The sequence below is a fragment of the Galeopterus variegatus genome, unplaced genomic scaffold (genome assembly GCF_000696425.1).
Source record: "Galeopterus variegatus unplaced genomic scaffold, G_variegatus-3.0.2 Scaffold434, whole genome shotgun sequence".
Taxonomy (NCBI): domain Eukaryota; kingdom Metazoa; phylum Chordata; class Mammalia; order Dermoptera; family Cynocephalidae; genus Galeopterus; species Galeopterus variegatus.
The window spans coordinates 300,662-325,391 of record NW_007726545.1 but is presented as its reverse complement, the minus strand read 5'-3'; the positions used below and the strand labels follow the sequence as shown (position 1 = coordinate 325,391).

The 24,730-nt window shown below is 37.4% G+C and overlaps 1 protein-coding gene across 1 annotated transcript in view; it reads right to left on the bottom strand.

Annotated features, from left to right (window-relative positions):
• Nucleotides 1-7,413: 7,413 nt before the first annotated feature.
• LAMA2 (laminin, alpha 2) overlaps nt 7,414-24,730 on the bottom strand; it is a 310,853-nt gene continuing 293,536 nt past the window's right edge. The window contains exons 50-56 of the mRNA XM_008568714.1: nt 18,560-18,672; nt 18,027-18,216; nt 15,434-15,589; nt 13,834-13,987; nt 12,797-12,927; nt 10,491-10,713; nt 7,414-9,114 (exon numbers count right to left, since the gene is read on the bottom strand). Coding sequence (XP_008566936.1) covers nt 8,957-9,114; nt 10,491-10,713; nt 12,797-12,927; nt 13,834-13,987; nt 15,434-15,589; nt 18,027-18,216; nt 18,560-18,672 — 1,125 coding nt within the window. The 3' untranslated portion in view covers nt 7,414-8,956. The remainder of the gene's footprint in view (nt 9,115-10,490; nt 10,714-12,796; nt 12,928-13,833; nt 13,988-15,433; nt 15,590-18,026; nt 18,217-18,559; nt 18,673-24,730) is intronic.

The window sequence follows — 24,730 nt, the reverse complement described above, 5'->3', positions numbered from 1 at the left end:
GGGCTCTCCCCACTTAGCAGCAAGTCAGGTGCAGTAGCCCCAGCTGTCACGAATCTTTATACACATCATACTTTAGGTCAGGAGAAGGGTGTCTGTCTTCAAATAGACATCATTAAAAACTCATTGGTTTTGATTGGATTCCTCATCATCCCAAGTGCTCGGGGCAGGAGGATGGTGTGGGAATCACTGATTGAATTATCAGTACCCATTTCTGGAGTAGGGGTAGTGGGAGGGGTAGTTCCCTAAAGAAGATGCAGGGAATTCTTCCCAGAAGTAAGGGGAAGAGATTTGGGGCAGAAATTTTTCATAGTTCAATAAATTCAATAAATGTACCTTTCTTTCATCCTAGAAAGGACTTTTTAAAAACCCACACAAAATAGAATATATTATTTTCTCCAACATCTTATTGTGTATGAGCTATTACAATTGTTGGATAAACTTTCATTAGTTTATGTCTCTATGCGATCTTTAGAAGTAGATTCTAGGAAATATTTTATTCTTAATTCAAATGTTGATTTGAACAAATCATCTTTTGTCTTTTATTTGCCTTTTTTCCCCCTCCCATTTATGGAGGGGTCTACTCTTCTGTTAAGGATATGAGATTTTGGCAATGTTTAATTCCAAAAAGAACTCTTAATTTTAGTGCACTAGATCTGGATGTCTCCAGTTCCTGTTATGTTCCTGTTCAATTATTCCTTCAAGAGCTTTGTTCTCCCATGACTCTTCTTTATTGTTACCACATCTTTTCTGTTCTTTTCATGGATGAGCTTCTGGACACAATTGAAGCCCTTGGTATCTGGCAAAGTCAGGGCAATCACAACTGGGGGCTACTAATTAAGCTACATGTTTTAATGTAGCATTCTAGGGTAGTTTAGAAATCCAGCTTAATGGTATATATTACATTGGTAAACCAATCTTTCTTGAATTCGTACAAAAATTTCACAAATTTGTTATTCTAATCTCTCTGAAGAAAAAAATAAAATAATTTTCTTATTAATTCCTTTCTTTTTCCCCATTTGATTTTCCCATATTATTATTTCTGATATCCTCTACTTCAACTTTAAAAAATTGTAACCCACAGAAATAAATCCATTCTATGTTATGTCCCAGCATATATACTCACAAAGACATGCACATGCATAAAACAAGTTTCACAAAACAATATTTACTTTGTTCTATTCCCTTCCATTCTACTTTATTATATAAATTGCTCTTTTGCAATCCTGTAATTTGATCTCATGACCCACTGACATGCCTCAATAATACAATTTTAAAAGGCTAAAGCAGTACTTTCTCACTAGTGACTTTGTATTCCCAGGGATTTATGATTGGGTTCAAGAGAGTTCTTGTTCTTGTAAGACAAAAATAGCAAATATTTTTATTTCCATTTAGAAGGGCATTTTACAAAATAAAATAATTATTAAAAAATTTCCCTTTATAACTGCACAGTTGAGAGCCCACTGGAGCACATCAAGTGAGCATGCATGCCAAATAATGAAAACCAGATAATAATGTTTATGAAAACCAGAGTGATGCTGGACATGTTGATTGTTTTGACTATTATATAGTTAGTTTCTAATCATTTGCCTCATCAGATTCATAATTTATATTCATCTGATAAAAATTTATATAATGCATCATAATTACTTTAAATATATTAAAAACCAATTTATAAGAGGAAATAAAAATTTAAATTATGTCCAGTTTAGCTTTATGTACTGAAACTAAACTATTCACAGCAATGTGTTATTTTTGAGAAGTTCCTGCAGGTGGTAGTGTAAAAATTCCTCTTTTAATTGTCATCAAGAAACAAAAAAATGAAAACTATCACCAAATGAAAAATAACCCAACTGATATTTTAAAGTATAAAAATATAAGAATTACAAACATCAGATCATAAAGTTAGTTTGGGTTCATTTTTGATGCACAACACATCGTTAAAATCTCAATCAAAACATTAATATATATTTCATATGCTAAGACCAGACAAAAGAAATTTATCAATAAATCTGCTTTTACTTACATATTTGAAGGGAGCATCACCTTCGAAATGAGAAAAGTCTGAATCTCTCTTTCTCTCTGCCCTTCTCTTTCTCTCTCCCTTCCTCCATCTCCATCTATTTATGTAGGAAGAAGTTAGCTGGCCTATCCTACGCCTCTTGGATGACTTATGAGACATCATTTATTTATTTAATTAAATCCTTGATGGCTCTAACCTTGGAACATTATCGAGTTGCCAATGCAAAATATAGCTCAATGACACGTCAGCACCTAATATTTGTAGCATCTACTTAGTGAGTTTCGATTTGGAGCTCATACTTGATATTGCATTTTTTTCCATTCACTGTGTCTGAGTATGTATGATGTGTCTTTTCCATAGCAGTCAACAGTCTCTATTGTTGATACTTCTGTTTCAGAGAGGATTGCTTATCTCCCTGAGGTGCCTATCCAGGCAGCCTCGATGAGTAATTTTGTAAATGCTGTATAGCTTGCATTTTAAGTCAGCCGATCCAAAACATGCTCTTTGAATGTGGTGAAAGTCTGTTTGGTTATTTCCTTTGTGGCTTTTAACAGTCAATAACTGTATTTCAGTTATATGTAAGAGAATGAACTTTATTAGAAACTATTATATAAATTCATTATCTAAAATTTTAAATAATATGCTTCTCTAAAGTATATGTTTTTACTTCAGATTATGTTGCTGTCTCATATAATTCAAAAGTAACAAAATGATTAAAAATTTCCATGTTCTTGTGATTGTGTGTTACTATCCAAAAGTTTGAGTGTCAAAAGTTTGGGCCACACTTCTATAAAGAAATATAAAAAGCAATAATGTGTTTGCACATAAATAATCCATTCCTGGCACCAACATTATTTGAACAGATAAGACTGAATTTATGTGCGCGCGCGCGTGTGTGTGTGTAAAAGCTGAGGCTGAACAAGCAAAAGAGAATAATTGTCGATAAAAAGTGCAATAAAAAGCCATAATTCTTTTCTTAAACTTTTTTTCTTAACATTAAAGTAACTTTCGAAAGTAATATTTACTTAAGAAATGCAGCAATGGAAACATAGGGTTAGGGAGTTGAGAAAGAAAATTCAATTATAAACAAAGAAGCTGTGTGAACTGGCTTTTAGTTTTGAATTAAGCTGGGAAAATTCAGCCAGTTACTCCTTTTCCCCCTTCTCCTCTATTGAAGTATAGTTTTCAAAGGTTAAAAGATTATTGACTCAGGCAAATATATGAACACATGTCAAAGACTTTATTTAGCTCAGTGAGGATACCGATAGGGTATTAAAAGTATTCTAAGAATTTGAGAAGCTACAGACACACACACACATTTAATTGTATAAAAGAATACGAGGATAAGATTTCTCAGATACAAAACAGTTACCTTTGGAGTTATCTCTTCCTCCAGACAGAACTTATTTGTATCTCTACTAGACAAAAATCTACAGGTTAACTTTTGCCCCTATGGAGTTGTAAAATAGCCCAGTCTACAGAAAGTCAGCCCCAGTACTGCACTGAAAGAACATCCAGAAATTTCTTTTGCCTATTTTTAGGTTCTAAATAATTTTTCTGATACCCGTACTGTTAATACTCTTAATTTTGGAGAGTGTCCACAGCCCTCTCTATACTGACTCCCTTAGTGATCTCACTAAGACTTGTGGCTCAACATAATATCAATATTCTGATGACTTCCATATTTATATCTATAGTTCAAATCTCTTTCCTGAACTCCATACTTATATATCCAACTGCCTATGGTACAGTGTACTTGCACATCTAATAGAAAGTTTAAATTCAACACGTCTGAAACTAAATTCTAGGTTTTCTTTCCCATAAAAAGCCTACTTCACCTACATCCCCTATTCCTCAATAATGGCTACTCTGTCCTTTCAGATGATCATGATATTGGAGGAGAAGATCTGAGAAGTCCTACTAATCAGCCTCAATCCGCCCCATTCTCTAGCAGATTCTTGACTCTGCCACAGGAAAGAATTCAAGAACAGAGTCACAGTACAAAGTGAAAACAGGTTTAATGTAACAGTTAAGAAGTATGGGCTTCACAGATAAAGTGCAGCCCAGCTCCAGAGACTGAGCAGGGCGCATGCCAAGTTTAATACAAAAGTAGGAAATGCACACACGTTTAGTACAGAGCATAGCCTGGCTCAAGATAGTGAGCAACAGCCCCTTAGAAATAAGCTTAACACAAAAGTAAAGTACACACACCTCTCCCGACACCTTCTACCAGGATTCAACTTTTATAGTTTCACTATTTAACACATATTCATGTGATCTAATGAATATTCAGCTAAGGGGGTGGTTCCCAGTTATGTAACATAGTCTTGCACATGTTCAGTTGGTCTCTTTTTAGAGCTTGCTCATTGGTCAAATTCTAACATACCCAATGGAAAACATCCAAATATTCAGTGAAAGGTCATTCAAAGGATAAACTCCCCTCTATTAAGCATGCTTGACTACTAGGGTTATATAACCCCTCTCTACTGAGCATGCCCAGCCACTGAATTTGCATAAATCAATCCCCTGAGGTCTCAATTTCCCCATGTCGGTGCCAAAAATAGGTCCAATAAGCAACAGTAACTCTTCTGTAGGGGAGCATCTAGAGAAAGGGCCTGAGACCTTGGGGAGTGGCTTAAAACCCAGAAGTGTGTCCTGAAACCCAAACCCAGGGAAACTGAGCACCTCCTATCTCAATCAGAACTTATCAGTACCTCAGTATTTTCTCACCGTATTTTCAGTACTATCAGTATTTTCTCACACTCCATAGGCAATCCTTCAGGAAACACTAATCCACCTTAGAAATGTATCAGTATCTAATTACTTCTCACTAACTCCTCTTTACCATCTCTTATATCACTAGGTGTATTCCTATAGAAATGCTGAGCTCCAGGGAGACAACTTTTCTCTAAAGCAGGGCTTTGATTTGTCTAAAGGTGAATAAGTAGTTCTCCAAACCTGAACTACAAACCAGTTCTCAAGAGAGTCCATTCAAATGAAAAGCTCAAGAAGTGATGTGATTGAGTCCCACATTATTTCTTTGATTGGTAATTGCTATGTAACTATTTCTAATATCTCTAAGAATGTATAAAACAACTTCCTTTAGTGTGTTGTGAATATTTGTTTATTTTTTCAGTCTCAAACTTTTTCTAATCACTACATAAGTAAAACAGTTACTGTTCAAAATAATCGATTTCTCTGATGTACAAGTCACCCATCAGGGAACTTTGAAATGCGGTGATACTTTAGGTTTTTAAAAAGTTTCTTTAAAATATTACTTATAATTTATTATTATTACAAAATGCTTCATATTAGTTTGTTAGGACTGCCATAACAAAGTACCCCAGACTGTGATATAAAAACCAGAAATTTGTTTTTTCGTGATTCTGGAGATTAGACATTTGAGATCAAGGTGTCATCAGGGTTGGTTTCTTCTGGAGGCTTCTCCCCTTGGCTTGTAGGTGGTTTTCTTTCTACCCTGTCTATATTTTAATCTCTTCTTTTTTAAGGACACCAGTCATATTGGATTAGGGCCCTCCCATATGACCCCATTATACCTTAATTAACTCGATAGAGGTCCCACCTCGAAATACAGTCACATTCTGGAGTACTGAGGGTTAAGATTTCAAAACATGAGTTTTGTGGGGACATAATTAAGTTGATAACTCTCTCATATCAGTATTGGGAACAAATGTCTTGCTCACTTAAGTATTTGGCACAAATGCCGAAGAGTGAGTCTGAGCCACACCTTGCGTGGCAAGAATCCAAAAATAATGTTGAAATTCAGGGCCCAGCCTGAAGCCATGTACTAATCTCAGTCAAGCAATGACTAAAGTACATATGTTTGCACATCTCTCTTGGTTTAATGGAGATTAAAACACATTAAAAAATGAGATAAAACAGTTGCACTGGCAATAAGTCATATCCTTTGCAAGTGGCATTGAAAAAGACTATACTGTACTTGCAAAAATTGACTATCCTGTTTTGTTTTTATATTAATCATATTTATCAATTTTATACCCAAAATATTTCAGTAAATAATTCACATAAAATGAAGATATTTTCCATTTGTCAGAGTATCCTTTTCCTCTGTTGTTAAGTAGAAAATCTAGAAGGGTTCTGTAGTTGGGGACAATAGGCTAAATTAAAGTGGGAGAAAATAGTTATGATTTTTAAAGCCGCTAATTGAAGCTTTAAGTGTCTGTCAATGTTCTGGTGATTTGGGGCTGAAATCTGCTCTGTTTTTTATTTTTCTTTGTCAGCAGTGTTTCACCATGGTAACTTCAATAAAAGTCCCTTCACAAATGTTTTTCTTCTAAAGTGCAAAGTACCTTTTTAAAGAAGGCTGACAACCTGGTAGGAGTGGGTGTTTGGAAAATAAATAAAGGAATTCTTTCTTCATGATTGCTGTGGGTGGCAGGAGGTAAGGAAATTATTGAGGTGATAAGGTTGGGTGAAGAAAACATTTTATCTTGTTTTGGAACAAAAGTTAATTTAATTTTGGGGTAGGAAATTAATTTAAAATATGCTGGAGAAACTTTTCCTCTTCATAAAATTTTCTTACTTCTGATCTTAAAATTTGGACAGGCTTTGTTCATACAAATTCATGGGCCACTCTGGAGTATGGACTTAAAAAAAAACATATACTTGTACATATTTGTGGGGTACTGGTACAGTGTTTTGTTTTAATACATGCATATACTGCACAATGATTCACCTAGGGTAGATAGCATAGTTTTGTATCCATTAGTCCATCACTTTGGAATATAGATTTTATATGAGACAAGTTTAGACAAAACGTGTTTCAGTGAATTCTGCTTGGGTCCAGATGCAACTTTCTTGGAACTATATTGGAGAACTTTACTGAGATGGGACCTTGAGCACACTCTCAAATCTCCTCTAGTTCCTTTTCGTAAATGTGGAGGTGGCAGGAGCCCAGGGCTTTTCAGTCTTAGTTGTACATTACAATCAATTGGGGACTTTAGAAAATGCCAATGACAAGCCCTGACCCAGAGATTATAGTTGAATTGGTCTGGGGTGACACCAGACGTAGATTTTTTTTTAGCACCCACGGCACTTTTAATGTCTAACTAGATTTGAGAATCGCTGTACTGATTGATCTCAAAGGCTGCTTCTAACTCTGCAGTTTTAAGGCACTAACCTACAAATTGATTTCAGCAGGACTTGGCTCCAATAGGATTGCCAATTAAGTACCTTTGCTTTGAGATTTGTCATGTATTTTTCTGTGCAAGACTCAGAAAAGAAAGGCATTAACTTTTAGTTGAATGGACCTAGCATCTTTATTCCTGTTTATCCTACCCATTATCCAGAATAAGCCCCAAAAGTCATGTAAGTGTTCAGTGCAGAAGTAATATCTTAACTTTCAAAACATATTGGTTGAATAGTTTTATTGCTTAAAGTTTAGTTAAAAGACATTAAATAGATTCAACATACAATTATTTTTTTAATGTGTATGGTAATGGACAAGACAAAGCTAATAGTAGAATTCTCAAATGACTATAAAACTCTTTGTAGGCATGGTGGATAATTTTTATCTTTAGTGGTTCTCATCCTTAACATATTAGAATTTCCTAGGAAGGTTTTTAAAAATCCTCATGCCCAGGATGACCAAATCAGAATCGCTAGACCAAGCACCAGTTTGTTTTACAACTTCCCAGGCAATTTTCTAAAACACGGAGCCAAGGTTGAGAATCACTTGCTCTAAATGAAGTTGTGTGGACAAATTGTACTGAGCTACTGGCCAGGAGTGAAGTATAAGAATATGTTAGCCATCACCGTGATTAGAAACAGCACCTTCCCTACCCCAGTGGATATCATTGTCAGAGCAGCTTATTTCTTCTTTTGCTACGATTCCGTAGTGAGGGAGGGCTCCTGTTCTTTTAAATGAATGTTCTGAATTATTAGACTACAACCATTTCTACTGAAGATGGCAAATGAAATGTTTCCTTCTTAAGTTGATGAATAAAATCTAGGTCAGTCTTCTCACACGCCCTTTGAAGATGATTGAAATAGTGGGTAAAAGGAGAAAAAAACATGGAAATTTTTTAGGAAATGGATTTGTTAAATCAAATAACAACTCAAAAAGACTCAATGAAGTATGCATTTTACGTTTCTGGTTTCTCGTTTCCCAGTAGGTAAAAATGCATTTCAGCATTTTTCTTCTCCACCTACGTGTAAATTGTGATATTCAGTGCAAACTTAAAAAGCCCAAATCCTCAATACTGTACTATCAAATGTGTGCTTAACAGTCATTCTGGAGCTTGGTTCTGTTATCTCCCCAAAGCCTATAAATCATTATCAAACAAGAAAATCAAGTAATTAAGCACTCTGGCCTGAATCAGAGCTATACTGTCTACCTGCAGCATGAAAGGACATTCATTCATAGGGCTAGTTAAACTCTCTAATAATGAATCTGGATCAGGGAAATGATTTGCTAATGCCTTCACAAACAGAGGGAGTAAGCAAGCCGATTTCCTCCCAATCGCACGTGCCAAATCCATTTGTTTTCAGTGGTTTGAACAGAAAGCCAAAGCCGAAATACATGGAAAAGGATGATAAAAGTATTAATTAATAGGAGTAAGTTTAAAAAAAAAAAGTTGCCTTCACAAATTGCATCTGATCTCTTTTCCTTGAGATGACTTCAGGACATGTTGCAAATTCAACAATTTATGGTCAGTTGCCTTTTGTCCTTAAACCACACAAACAAGCAATTATTTAGAACGAAATAATTCATTTAATATTCATAGACTTGAGAAAGAACTTGAATTAAAATTCAGTCTGGAGTCTGATTTAGCACTGTCTGAATATGGAAAGGATTTTATATACATGCACAAATTAGTTTTATTAGCATACATAGGTAAAATATATTTGTTTTATTGTTTTGATGGGCCCTTCTTGGGGTTAAACTTATTTTTATTAGTTGGCTGGGCATGATACAGGTTGAACGCCCCTCAGTTCCAGGGCTTTGGCAAAATTAATCTCCAGTGGCTTCCCTGTGCCTTTGGTGAGCCTCAGGGATCGGATGCAACCTCGGAACCGAATGTTGGTTGTCAGGCCAAACTGGTTGAGGCCATCTGAAAAAAACAAAGCAAGTGGGCTCAGTCTTGAAATGCTGCTGCATTAATTGTTAAGAGCATATTTCAAAGTCAGTTGTTAGCTTGAGATTAAATTGCAGTACTGTCTCATGTAAAGTTAGTGATTTTGTTTTTAGCTTTACCAATAGATTTGTAGAGAAATACCAACTTTTTTATAGTTATGTATTATGAAATATGGAAACATCTAGAATTATATATTTTAAGACATTAAACAAATAATTTGGCTTGGAATGAACAAATTTACAGTTGTAACAACTATAAAATTTTATTTAATAAAACAAAGCAATTAGTCAAATACTTTAAATACTGAATTAGGACATGGGTTTTTAAAGATGACTTATCAACTTTCTTACATTGTAAAAATAAATCCCAAAAAGGTTAAGTTGGTTGGAAACACATAAAATCTTCTTCCTCTTACTAAGGCCATTATTTCATCAGGCCTACTAGGTGTTAACTAGGATCCCAATCTATAGACTATGAATGGAGAAGTACATTATATGCTTCATAATATCGTGGGGTTTATCCTGATTGAAGCAGGCGCAGGTCTTTTTAAAACCCAGATGTGTCTTTGGAAAGAGGAGTTTTCAATAAGTCCCTGATACTTCTTTATCTTTTGCTCTGTCAACCTCTGCTGAATATACGTTTTGCTTATTTTGTTAAGTAGTGGAGCTTTATATAAATGGGGACAAAAGTTCCTCTTGCCAAAATGATGAAAGACTATTCCAGGAGTCTGTGTTATTACAGTACTTATTAAGAGGCACTTGGCTTATTTCTCATCCAGTTGGCCACTCATGTTTATGGGCACTTTAGGTAACTCTCTGTGGTTCACATGCTATGTTTAATGTGCTGGAGAAGGATTTTAGATGCAGATTTATTGCTTGGGTTTCTTTGTAATATAAATATAAACTCTATAATAACCTAAAGGGGAAATTAGCTACATTTAACCCAATGATTTCCAGAACTTGAGGAAATAAGTTCCATAATATTTTATGATTCCTCTGGTATATTAATTTAAAAAAAAAAAATCAGAAAGAACACCAACTTTGGCCCCAGTTGCTGTTAAACGCCTTATATCTTTTATAAGCCAAATTCATTTCCTCTAGCCTCCATCTCTCTGTGAATGAAACTTTGAGGGCTATCATGAAAAGTTAAGTCCCATGTGGTTTTTATAAGTAATATGCTCATTTTACACACTGGAAATTTTAGGTAAGGTGTTATTTATAGAAGCAGATTCTAAAACTAAGGAGCAAGTACACTTCAGCACACCTTCTTGGACATACTTATATAAATATGTGTTTTCAAAACCACTCACATAATAGAGCAAAGGAATTGTTGCTGGAGTAGCCAACACTCACCTGGGAAACCTCCAACAAATACAGGGTCATTTGTGTCAGCTGACGTAGATGCTGGGTTTGGGCTTTGGGCTTCCACCTGGTTCCCATCTACGGTGAGCTCGATGCGGTGTTTGATCTTGTTGGCAGTGACTTTATGCCACTGTCCGTCACACAAATGCCCTGGGATCCCAGCATCATAGATAGCAGTGAATCGGCCGGCGCCATTGTCCACATGAAACATGAGCTAGAAAGTAGAAAATTGATCAGTTACAGATGGTTTCGTTAGAGGAATATCATGATGGTTCCCGCAGTAAAAATTATCAGGTCTCTAGGAAAGACATGACTGGAATCATTTGAAATGAAAATAACTGGGGCATATTAAAAATTTTTTAAAACTTGACAGAAATTAAAATACAAATCTAATCACCAGTAGTCACAAATGATGTTCTCTGCTTTCGGGCACTGTTGGTAGTAATAGGCATGATGTGTTAAGCTGGTAATAATTCTGTTTTCAGAAAAATTTCAGGCCAGGTGACAACAAAAGGACCTTAGTGTAAACAGGGAAAAATTCTAACACAGACTTTTTTAGAATGTGAATGATTTTAGTGAACCTTATAAAATTTTCTTTAAAAATGTTGTTCAAAGTGATTCATTAATTCGCTCTACAAATTCACTTTAAAGAATTTTTTGTTAATTTAAACTTTTGATGTTTTAATTGAATTTTTTTTGTCATGGATTTCATTTTATATACAGGACTGAGAGTTCCATAATTACTTTTTGGGCACATTTCATATCACAGGTGCCAAAGACCCGAGCCAGAAGGCCAGTTAAATTCCTAACAATGAATTTTGATTAGGCGTTCTTGTCTAAATAAGAAAAGTCTGTTTTCAGTAATGTGGAAAGGCCCCTGAAATTTGAGATGACAGAATTCGTTTGAAGCTGATGAAAAAAAGAACACATTGAAACATTGAAAATATTAGTCAGTTGGCAACAGATTTGACAAGGTAAAAGAAAAGACATAGGGTTTTTAAAAAGAAGATTAAAAGTGCAGTTAAAGGGCCGGCCCCGTGGCTCACTCAGGTGAGTGCGGCGCTGGTAGTGCCAAGGCTGCGGGTTCGGATCCTATATAGGGATGGCCGGTGCGCTCACTGGCTGAGCATGGTGCAGACCACACCGTGCCAAGGGTTGCAATCCCCTTACTGGTCCAAAAAAAAAAAAAAAATGCAGTTAAATAGGTGAAAGGTTTGTAAACTACACGATGATGTAAATAGTAGTGAAGAGTTGACTGTTCTGGGCAGAGTTTGTAATCACAGGATTTTGCATGTAAAAGGAGCTTGGTGAGAAATCCAGGATACAGTGACGTGTTGATAGCAACTGCAGTTATAAGCAGATGAAGTTTACTCCAACAAGGTATAATAAAAGTGTTTTGAAAATTTGGCAAAACTATCAAGTGCTGCTTATTTGTTCACCCTTTTGCTTCTTTTGGGTCTTTTTTTGCTATACTGCCTTAGAGGGTAATTTGAAGACTGAGGGGAAGGAGAGAGGAGGCAAGGAACATGTATTTTAGGTCACTATGTGGTTTTTCTTCTTGGGAGGCAGCAGAACCCTAATAGTGGAAATATGACCAGAGTTGAAGTACAATTCCTATTTAATACCCACACAGGAGACTTGTGAAATTTCCTGCTTTGCCTCCTCTTTTAACCTGCTCCCTACGGTACAAAGTACATGTAAACAGGTTGTCTCTCTGCAGGTTGCTGTTTACAGGCAGGCGGGGATTAAAGAAGTGTTTAGAATTACATGATCCATTGTAAGCAAACTGACAAAATATTTTAATAATTTTCTGTTTTTTTGCAACAATATCTGGATGCTTTTAAATAAAAATTGAGAATCTGATATATCAACTGGCCACCTTGACTTCTGAGAGATGCCTACCCTGTTTTAAGAGGCTGACTGATTTTAGAGGGTCCAAGACACCTCCTTTTCTTCCACTGGAATCAGCTTCATAGACAGTGTGTGTGTTCATAAAGAGGAGATTAACAGAGTACTTATAGCAATACAGTAAGAGCTTGAGATCTAGAACTATTTGGTCCATTAATAGTCAATATAGTTGGCTTGCTATAGAATGAACACATTTAAAGTTTATACTAATCCACAAAATAATGATGCAGAAAACACACAGAAATTGGGATAATCAAGAAGGATGAAAAAATACATTTCAGCTTTCTCCCAACAAAGAAGACAGCAAGGCTCTGAAATAAAGTTCTCTACACATGAACAACAGTATCATGAAGAAATCAATCAGAAATGTTTGGACAGCAGACACTCACCTTTTCATCAATCATTTCGATACCCATCCCATCCATCTTTTGACTGCTGATTCCCAGAAGAACTCCAGTGGTTCTAGTTGTACGGAATTCAAATTCTACAACAAGGTCCAATCCCACTTTGAATCCACCAACTGTAAAACAAAGAGTTTTTTTTTTTAATTGCATATTAGAGTATAGGGATTATTAATTCAAATTTGTACAATGCAGTGGCAGATACTAGCCAATTATAATGGGAGCTGTAAGTTCTGGACTCCAATATTGCCTACACTTCCACCATTGTGCCACATAACACACTTTATAGTTATTGCTTATTTTCTTGGCTACCTTCCCTCCTAGAATGTAAGTTCTGTGAGGGCAGGGACTTTGTCTAGATTGCTAGCATTTTATTCTTGTGCCTACCAAAATATCTGGCACAATAGTCTATCTTAAAATATATTAATGTCAGATTTTAAAAATTATTATGTAGACGTTACATCCTATTTTTCTTTCTAAATTGTACATTTATAAGTAATGATCTAGACCCACACTGGAATGTTCACTGGAAAGGGGGTGCAAGGGAATATTTAAAGAAAGCCATGAAAAGGTGCCTTCTTCATCACCACCAAGAAATAGGCACAAGACTGTGTGAATTGGGGTGGGGGGAGGGATGTCATGAAATGGAGATTTGCAAGGAACTAAAGAGGAAAAAAGAAAAATGGTATCTCCAGAAAGGTAGACAGAGAAAACTGGAAGGTAGAAGAATTACAGAGTATAAACATAGGAGCCTTCTTGCAGAATTACATTTATTTTGCTGTTATTAATCTCCAGTGAAGGAGATGGAATAAACTCTCCAAATAGGCTTTTAGTTTATTTCTTCTATTAGTTCTTATCTGACACATGAATTTTTAAGAGGCATTTTTTATTATTGCTGTAAGTTCATTTCTGATTTAAATTAAAATCTTAGTTTAGGACTCTGGGACTTTTATTTTTCAGTACAAGAAGAAGTTAGTATTTGTATCTAGTTAATATTCAAAAGGAAAGAAACAAAAGAGCCTCACCTGCTTTGGCAAAACCTGTTCCATCAAAATACGTTCCCTTCTGAGCATTTGCAAAACATGTCCCCACATGGAAGCTGGAAGTTGGCTGCTCAAGATCAACAGGGGCCTCTGCCATGTACAGATTCCTGACACAGCCGTCAATGCTGTAGGTCACCTAAATATTTAGGTCAGAAGAAACAAATGTCAAGTTTTAACAGAACTTTGCCTCTATGTGGAATACAGTCATTTGTGGGGTGCTCTATGTGTGTGGTCAGCAGCCAATTGTCCTAGGGCATCCCCAAAGCTGCCTGGGTCTATACCATCACCCTGGGCTTCAGGGCAAGGTTGCAGAACATTCCGTGTTGTGCTTCTTAACTAGGATGCGTCTAGCCTGGAATACAATCGTTCTGATATTCTAAATATGGCACATGACGTCATTCTATATCTCCACTGGTTTGACAGAGCTATGGGCCCCATGTGAGTATCATAACTTTTAATTAGCCTCATACATTCCTGATTTTATGTTTCTATTAATAGTTTATTAACCTTACCATATGTATATTTTGTTGTAATCTATGTTTAATTTCTATTTGAAAAGGTAATTAGGTTTGGTTCAGTGCTTCATCCTTTTGAAAATCTAATGAAAGAAGTGGACCATTCTCTAAGAAAATACACATGCACATAAAACTTCAAAGTTTGCCTGAAACATCTGAAGTTCAAGGAATTTAGAAATAATCATACTCTGCTCCATTATATTTCATCTGGTTTTAGGAATTCAAGTTAATCACTTTTGCCACTGTCATTTCAGAGACCCTTATTTTTGATAGACCCAGGTAGCATATCCAACAGCTGTGAAAGGAAAGCACAGGAAAGCCAAACAGTGACAATTACAACTATAATGGGCAATTGTCTTTGATGCAGGAACAAATCTACATAATTATGTGTTCTAATTTGAGTAGAGAAATGTACCGCATCTATACCTAGCATGTTCTCTAAAAACACCAGTCCCCTGTGCTTCTCAGAATAATGCTTTCCAAAGCACACCAGGACACATGGTCTGATAAAAATTATTTTGTGAATACTAATTTACAAATTTGTGAGGACTTTAAATTCTGAATCCCAAACTGGATAACTGTACTTGAAATACTGCATCTCTCAGTATTTGCTAAATCTCTAGTCCTGAAACAAAACCATGAATATATCATCTTTATCTGCCTTATTGTCCAGTGCTTTCTCTATGCCTGGTACTCTTCTACGCACTTTAAATACATTGTCATTTCATTTTTACAGCTACCCCGTTTGTTTGGTATTATCGTTATGCTATTTTGGAAAAGAGGGAAAGTCTGTCCAAAAAAAAATTAAATAACTTGCTCAAGGTCACACAGTTAGTCAATAGTTAAGCAGGTATGCAAAACACAGGAGTCTGGCTCCAGGGTCCACAAACAATTACTGCCTGTCACAGTCAAGTCTGTCTAGAAAACCTGCCATTTCTCAAAAAAACCCAATTTCCTCTCGACTTATAAGTGATCGTGGGCCCATATGACCTAGTAATTAAAAAAACATACATAAATAAATGATTCAACCAGATATTTAGGCAACAAAGAAGAAATCAGACACTTACTGGACCAATTCTTCTGGTGGTGTAATTGATGGGTAACCCACCAACATATAGCATTCCCACAACATCCAGGATATCAGCTTTCTTGGGACTGATGGTTCTGTTGGAGGCACCATCTACATAAAGAATTCCTTCCTGCTTAATTCGCATAATCTTAATCTACAAAAAAGGAGTCATTTTTTTCTCAATTTTATTTATATTTATTTTTGTGGGGTACAGACTGTTGTTTCAATACATGCATACATAGCACAATGATTCACTTAGGGTAGATAGCGTAGTTTTATACCCATTAGTCCACCCCTTCTCCCCTCTTACCCTCCAACCCCCCCCCCCCCCCCCCCCCTCCCCCCCCCCCCCCCCCCCCCTCCCCCCCCCCCCCCCCCCCCCTCCCCCCCCCCCCCCCCCCCCCTCCCCCCCCCCCCCCCCCCCCCTCCCCCCCCCCCCCCCCCCCCCTCCCCCCCCCCCCCCCCCCCCCTCCCCCCCCCCCCCCCCCCCCCTCCCCCCCCCCCCCCCCCCCCCTCCCCCCCCCCCCCCCCCCCCCTCCCCCCCCCCCCCCCCCCCCCTCCCCCCCCCCCCCCCCCCCCCTCCCCCCCCCCCCCCCCCCCCCTCCCCCCCCCCCCCCCCCCCCCACTTCTGGGAACCATTATTCTACTCATGAGTCATTAATACCAATCTTTAACAAATTTCAAATACACAGACAATAAGACATAAGAACTTTCATGATATTCCCAAGGAAAAGCAAAATAATTTATGGAGTGCTTAGTATGTGATAAGCCCATAATAGAAGTGAATTTTACAGAATATGTTAAACTGTCTTTTTCGTAACTACCATCTTGAGAAGAACACAAAATTTTCCTGGTTAAGTTTTAGGTTGAAGTCTCTTCTACTGGTTGCCAAGTGTGCATATGGATCACGAGGTAGGCATGTCAGAAGGAAACTTGCAGACTGAGAGCACTGTCATGAATTAAGTGGGCTGCAGAATTCATGTCCAGTTTTAAAAGTGCATTAGTTTGATTGAGGAAAGCCTGGGCTCCCAACTTGGCTTCAGATATGCTACATCCCTCTGCCTAACAGGCCCTTCTCCTGCAGAATTAAAGGGGGAGCGACGCATCCAGTCTGCACAGCTGTTTCTGCAGCAGTTGATTAGTTCAAAGCCAGGGAGGAAGATGGAATCCTGACTGATGCAGAAATTACAGCAGTGAAATGAACTATCTCTGGGACAGAAAGAAGTAAGGGGTGCGAAGACTGTCTGGAGTATAAAAACCTTGAGTCTGAATTCAGGAAAAGGAGCATGTAAGCCTGTGAAATACTGGAGTACAGTGATTGTTTAAAAATGAGTCTGCATCAGGATTAAAGTAATTTAACACCTCATTTTACGCTTATCTATTCTGGTTCGGGAAGTAATTTTTAAAAACCTTCAAAAATAAAACCTGTCTTTAATTTGGGTAATTATGGTATTTAAGTTCCCTTTTTTAATCCCAGCTTCATTGTGACCCAACAATATGTTTTTTTCTCATGTCATATTTATTATTCTATTAGTTAGAGATGAGAAGAAACCTTAATGAGAGCTCATTAGGATCAGTATTTGCTAGTCATAAGCTCCCAAGCAAATACAAAGTTTCCATTTCTTATTTCTAAGATAACAAATTGGTTGACTTTGAGTTCTACTGTACTTTTGTTCAGGTTCTTTGGCTTTCTATATGATATGACAAGTCAAAGTATGTTAATATTTCAAATCCAGCACCTAATAATATCCTCCTCTGAAAATTAAACATTTTATTGGCCTCTCTAGGAAAGCTTTACTTAATAGGCTATCACAGGTGCAGAAACAAATTTTGAGTTTTTGTTTTAATTAGGTAGTATATTATCTATTTGCAGTCATGCCAAAGAGGACAGTAAACTGGCAAATGAGCCTTCTGTGCCCATAATAGTACCAGTTTCTGGGTGTAAGGCCAATGTTTTTAAAGTTGTTCCAAATGACTGTTGGTGGAAATGATACTTTAGAGCTCTTTAAACATGATACAGCAGAGATTTCCATACTTGTGATTTTCACAGACCAGCATGTGGTGGGGTGGGGGTGTGGGTGGGGGTAAGTGTTAGGGCCCATTTTCATTTTGCCAACTTTTGCTTTTGCCAAATATCATTTCATAAGAAAAGAGGACTCTTAAAACCTTAAAAGTAGGAAAGTATAATCTCAGAATAAATATTATTCCTTTAAATTGAATACATAGATTTTACGATTAACACACTGTGTTGTCCAGATTCTCACTTAGAACACCAGAAATGTCTTCAAATGCCTGGTCCTAGTTTGTAGAGAGATGTTTGGGAACCACAGCCATACAGCAATGACGGAATTCTGTAGTACCATGATGAGGCTTGTAGGTGGTCAAATATCAACCTATCCAGGTCTGATCACATTTGCCAAGATTGTGGCAGTTGTGTACATGGCACTTGCTTTATTTTTAGCCTCTGCCACATCCCATTAACACCTGAGACAGTGTCTGCACTGGCAAAATAGTACTGGCACCAGAGAAGTGTGAAGGCTGCCACCGAGCATCCCCTCATAGGGTGCTGCCAATATCCCAGGGGCTGTTACCTTGTGCCACTGGCCGTCATTGATTCTGGTGGGGATCATGGTGTTGGTGTCACCACTCCCCAAGTCATAGCTGAAGTAGGGCAATCCATTTCTCAGCTGAACTGTAGCAAAGTCAGCATGATTGATCCGAGCCATGTAAAAAAGCAAGCCTGATTCAGCTTCGGTTCGCACTTCCAACTCAATTGTGAGACTGTGAAATAAAAGCATGCAAAGTAAAACGGAAAAATAAGAGCATTCTCATGCTAAGATACAGTGGTGTCAGATCATGGGTGCATTTTCATAAAGGAGAGTAAAACCTTCTCAGAGATGGGGACTTTCCAGGGCTACTGATTTCCTACAGTGTGCTCCTCAGGCTCAGACAAACACAAAGCTATTCTCTACTTAGTGAATTAAAAAAAAAAAAGAAAGAAAAAAAAAACCAACCGTAACCTCATTAATTAATATTGACAAATGTAGTTGATTAAATTTGATTAAATGCAACTACTCAGTACTTTGTCTATCATTCTTTTCTAATATCTCAGAATAATGCATACCGGTTTTTAACTTTGGTGTCATCAAATGCAATTGCGATGTGACTGTTTTTCAAAAGCCCAAACTGCTTGCTCCCCATCAAAAGAGCTGGTTCTGATTCTGCAGCACAAGGACCCTGTAAAAAGCCAAGGAGCAAAACAGGAGATTATGGATTCTGTTCTTTAAAAAAGTAGTGCGGTTGTCTAATTGTTTCTTATATATTAAGTTAATGTCCTTGGATAAACTTAAATTCCTTAAGAATAAAAACTGCCTCTTATCTATCTCTGTAAACTACTACAGTACATAGTAGGCACTTGTTATTAAAAGCTCAGTGAATGTGAATTGGTTTTCTTATATCCTATCCTTGAATTGCTAAATGAATGTGCTCAAAAATATCTATTGATTGATTCATATTTTCATTATATTTTTATCGAAAAATGTTTATATTTCTGAGAAAGCTGGAATTTTCTTTTCACTTTCATTTCACTTATGAAGAGTTTTATTCCTAGAAGATTTAGGAGATTGAACAGGGAAATTGACAGGCTAGCCACCTGGGTTATAAGATTAGAAAAATGTGCTCCTTCCTGCACTCCCCAGTTCCATCTCCCACAATATTACTTTTCCCTGAAAATTATCAGTCCACTAGAAGGTTTCAATGAATTTAGACTTTCAAGATGGTGTATCTAAACCTGCAAGTCAGCCCATTCAGGCCCTTAGCCAGTTGCTAGGCAACCCAGCACATTTTTTAATGTAAACCACCACACACCATTTCAACTGCCACTGTTCAAAGATCAGCTTCCTAGGGTGTTTAGGAGAGAGAACTAGGTGCAGGGCTGTGCAGTCACTTCGTTTGATACTCTCTAGTCACCATCTTGAAATTCTTAATAATTTTTGCACCAGGGGCCCTACATTTTATTTTGCAAATTATATAGCCAGTCCTGGCTAAGTGGACCATATTTGGCTACTGTAATACATAGCTCAATAAATAATCAAGGCTTCTTAAATCACCAGTCACAATTCCTATCTCTGTTGTCTATTTCCACAAAAATAGCTTGATGTACAGGTTGCTTAGGAAGTCTTTTAGAACACTCAGTACATGAGAAAAAGAAATAACCTGCACACTCTCACCAACACATCTGGTTTTAAGATCTGCTCTTAATAGCTCTGGATGGACTGCTGCCTCAATGAGTGCTGACTCAGCAGAGGTTCTCCAACAGCCCAAGGCAGACTTTTGCTGCAGAGTGTTCTTCCCAAAGAGTGTACCTCTGAGATGACTCATCAGCACACAGGAAATTTTTACTTGATGAGGAAAAGCCTTGTTCTCTTTTCTCTTCATCTTAATCAAACGGAGTGCTCTGCCATAGCAGGTAAAAGGCTTCAAGTGTTTCGAAATGCTATAAAATTGGTCTTCATGGAAGTATTTCCCTTCTTGCTCCCAGGAGATGGTCAGTTAGAAAGAGCAGACTGGCTGAAATACACACAGCTATGCAAAAACCCAGTGGGTAGGACAGGAAAATTCTAATCATTCACACAGCTAAACGGCCCCCTCTTGGAATCAACGTACAGCACCTTTCTTATTACACTGCCTGTACGAGCCTGAATGGAAAGGCTTTCGTAGCTCAATGTCTCAGCCACCAAAGATACTATTAATAGAATTGGGCTCATTTATCAACCTCTTGTGATATTTCTTGTACAGAGGACCATCTCAGCAAACAGTACGTAGCCTGCAGTCCTCCTCAGAAATCTCTGAGAATCCTATCTGCTGTGAGTCAATCGGAAGAATTTTGCTAAAACGTTTTTCAACCCTCAGCTCTGAAAACTAATTGAAAAGGTCAGATGCTGAGGAATTAGGGAACAATAATGTGCTGCCTAAAAGAAAACCACCAGTGAATTATGGCCATATTATTGTTACTATTGCAGTCACTTGTCCAGTTACTATATGTAAATGTTAATATAAAAGAACTATTCTAATATGATTTTTAAAATGATCAGGGTATAGGGTCGGCCTGTGGCTCACTTGGGAGAGTGTGGTGCTGATTAACACCAAGGCCACGGGTACAAATCCCTATATAGGGATGGCTGGTTAGCTCACTTGGGAGAGCGTGGTGCTGACAATACCAAGTCAAGGGTTAAGATCCCCTTACTGGCCATCTTTATATGGGGATTTTTAAAAAATAAAAAAATAAAATAAAATAAAATAAAATAATCAGGGTAGCAGTTGTAAAGATTGGGTATTATACTGGTAGCAGTTGTATGTCGTGGAGAGTTTTTGTCCAAACACCATTAAAACTTTGCTTGCTGGTAGACTGGACAGGTGTTTCTAACCCTGGTCCTGAGCTGAAGCAGCTGTTCTTTGTCCCCTACTATCAGATTTTTGAGATGGAAAAGTTCCTGCTTATGTCATTTTAGGGAAAACGTTTGGCCAGAAAAAGACAGGAACTTTGTCAAGGTCTTTTTACGAATCCTATGATATGCCCTCTAGAGACTCAGGAAGAAGAGCGCCTCCTGGAGGGGATTCTGCCTCACTTCTGCGGTGGGCGGATCTTAAGCAGGAGGAAGCGGTGGTTAATTAATAGACAGTGTCTTCAGAGTGGCCGGCTGCAAAAGGCAGTGGTAGCAAACTGATCCTCTAACAGGGATCTTCAACGTATAAAACAACTATGATAAATTCATTTTTCTTCAAGGACCACAAAATGATGTTGACTATCATTGATTTGCAACAGGATGGATATTATGAATTTTGCCTTAATAAAACTTTTATCACCTTCCTTTATACAACTGGCAATTGGAAAAGGACTGAGAAGCACTGGAATAAGATTCTTTGACCTCTTTTGGTCATGTTTTTGTGCAAATCTGGATCTATCCCTTTGCTTGGTTACAGGGAGATGGGCCCAGATCATGTCTGCTTTGCCTCGCTATCTCCTGGATAAACTGAAACCGACTCTGATGAGGAGATGGGTTAAGGGCCATGCCATTCCAGCGGTTTCCCTATTGCCACTGTCTTCCTCCACTTACGTCCCACAGAGGGGGAGCCACTCACCCCCACTGCTTTCTTTTGTACTAATAACATTTTAAAGAGGAACATGTGAGATGGAACAGAAAGTGCCCCATGCTTTGTCCAAGAATGAAATGACCTCATCAGTAAGAACATTTTCAACCCTGCTTCCCATAGAATTCTAAGCTAAGAAAGAGGGAGTAGGAGCAAAAATCTTCTAATGAGGTCATTTTAAGGAATCTTTAAAGAATGGTCATTGCAAGGTGGATCTTCCTCCTCTAAGATAATGTAAGCTTGAGGGGCGTCATCATCTTTACAGATGTGATGCTTTACCTGTGTTCTGAAAACACCGATCTCTGAAACGTATTAAAACAACAGCAACAAAAATCAGGGTCTCAGTAGAGGCTCATCAATCTCAACATGTTACAATTCTGCCACCTTGTGGGAACTCTTTAAAGTACTACAAGTACATACGGGAGGGGGGGGAAATGTGGTATGAAAGGACAGAATGTGCTTGCTTTTTATTTGTCTATGCTTGGCTGGTGACAAGTTGTAGGCAGACAGGACTTGGGTGGGAATGTGATGTGGCAGTGCACCTGTTGATGAGAGCAGTGATGTGGCTGAAGAGGATTCTGAAGGAAGCCTAGGGAAGTGGATAACACAACAGATTAGTAATGAGGTGAAAACCTCACCTTCACATTGTCATTCACTTAATTTTAGGTCAGAATAAAGCAGTGTTCATTTCTAACTGCTGATTGGTGGCTAACAATTGAAAATGGGTTATTGGATTGAGGATAGCATATGACTCATTGACAAACATCTCTTGAATTCAGATAGGTCCACAGCAGAGATTTGAATTGCATTTGTCAAAACTGGCATCTTTGTTCTTGAAAGCACCAAATGATGAATCATCATAAAAACTGCATAATTTTCTTCTTTCATGAGTCAATAATCCCCATAACAAATGTGGGCTGACATCGCATCTGATGCTCATTTTTGATGATCTTCTTTAAGGATGAATTCTAAGTGGTGGATACTTTTTACAGCACTGACTTTAATGTTCTGAAATATAAAATCCCTACTAAAGCTGTTCATTGAGAAACTGAATTATATTAGCTCCCTGCACATGAGCTCTTTTGGTGGATATTGGGCATTTACAATAAGATTTTGCATATTAATGCCTAAAAAGAGATTCCTTGAAATGTGAAAAATGTGTGCTTTCCCTTAAAATACATATCAGTATCCAATCACCTTAACCTCTGGCCTTGACTATACTTAGCTTTTAAAGTTGTAGCATTAAAGCTGCTAGAAAAATTGTTTTCTTTTGCTCTATTCTTTCATTCTTGGCCCACTTCATTTCCCAACTCCCAAAGAGCTCTTATTAGCACAGGAACTCTTTATGGCTACTTATATAGCTCTTCTTAGTTTTCACATTTTAAACTTGGAGTTTCCAAGTTCAACTTTCCAATAAAATTCAAGTAAAAAAAAAAAAAGCCATCACTGTATACAAATTCACACAGGCCATGCTTGTTGTAAAGGCTTGGTATAAACAGTGCACATACTTGTCATATTTCAACACATCAACAAATTTCTGTAATACTTGAGGTCCACACCTTTATCGACCCCCCCTGCAATAATCCATGAGAAATATCCACAAATATAATATGTAGAAATGTTTTCTCCAGCTTTAAATGGGCTAAAGAATAAGAGAGAAGTGCAAAGAGAAGATAAGCTAGTGCATATCAAATGAGATAACAGGCATGAAACACTCTCTAATCTATGATGTTCTAACATGTATTAATCATAGGACTGACATAATCCATTTCACAGGGCTGGATTTTTTCAAGACGTGATTAAGTTGCCCCAACATATAGTGAATGTCATTCTCATGCTGTGAGTTGATAGGGTTGGGTGTGATGAGCATAAAGGAGAAAAAGAAAGACACTGAGAACAGGAGATCATTTTTGTCAACTGTGCCAGGACAAATATATAGGTAGTTCCCATGTCAGGAATTAAGTCTTAAGTTTTAAATAATTCTTAAAAATCTAAATTCTGATAAAAAAGAAAATGTTCAAAATTGAAAATTACATATTATTATTCTTATTTTTCAATGGGTTATCTTACATTTAGAGAGGACAAGTTATCTGCCAGAGTTCATTTAGTAAAGGCAGGTGGCCTGTGGTAAGAAAGGCAGCTCTCTCTCTCTCTCTCTCTCTCTCTCTTTTCCTTGGCTAGCGATGACCTTTCATCTTTGCATTTAGTAGCCTCTTAATAAATATTTTTAATAAAATAAATTGTCAAACATTTAACTTTTAGTAAGCTTTAAAAAGAAGACACCCTTCCCACAAAAAAATTGAGAAAAATAAAATTAAAAGGGAAAATGCATGTGACTCCATGATCTGAAACAACACAAGACAATTCAACACAGGTGAAAAGTTCTAAAAGTATACTTCTGACCATGCAGTCATAAATAATTGTAATGTGCAAGAGCAAAGGAGATAGTAGTTGGAATTTAGATGTCTGAGTTTTAGTGTCAACTATCACTAGTGTGTTACTTTGGGCTGTGCTGTAAGTTCTAGGGCTTTCCTTCCTCATGTGTAAATTGAGGTGGAATCTTTAAGCCCTCTTGTAACTCTACCAATTCTTTCTATGCTGACCAATAGGACTGCTATTCTACTCTTTTGCTTTCATCTTGTCTACTAAATGGAATGCTCTGTTTTCAGAAAAGTTAAAACATACACTGCTAAGAGAAAATGGAAACTGGAATTAGAATGGAAGTTTCTAAGAAAAAGCAAATGAGTAAAATTCTCTGGTCCCAGCTGGGCAAGTATCTTTGTTTTCAGAAAAAAAGGGGGAAAAAATATGATCTCTAGAAACCACAGAGAGATATGCTTGAGATAGTCTATAAAACAAACTTGGTGTGGGCACTTAGAAAAAGGTGACCAGTGGAGGCCAACAGGATTCTCCACTAAAAAACAAACCAGACCAATATAAACAGGCTGAAAGACCAGACTGAAGGAAGTTCTAGTGATAAGAAGGTCCATGAGGTTTTGCTTGACTTAATGTGGTACCAGATTAGTAGCATGATGCATCTGTTAAAAACATTAAAACATTCTCAGGTGCATTAATAGAAATATATCAGACTAAGGGAGAGAGGGGTCTTAATGTCCCCTGAACTGGTCACTTCATTTTGAGTAGT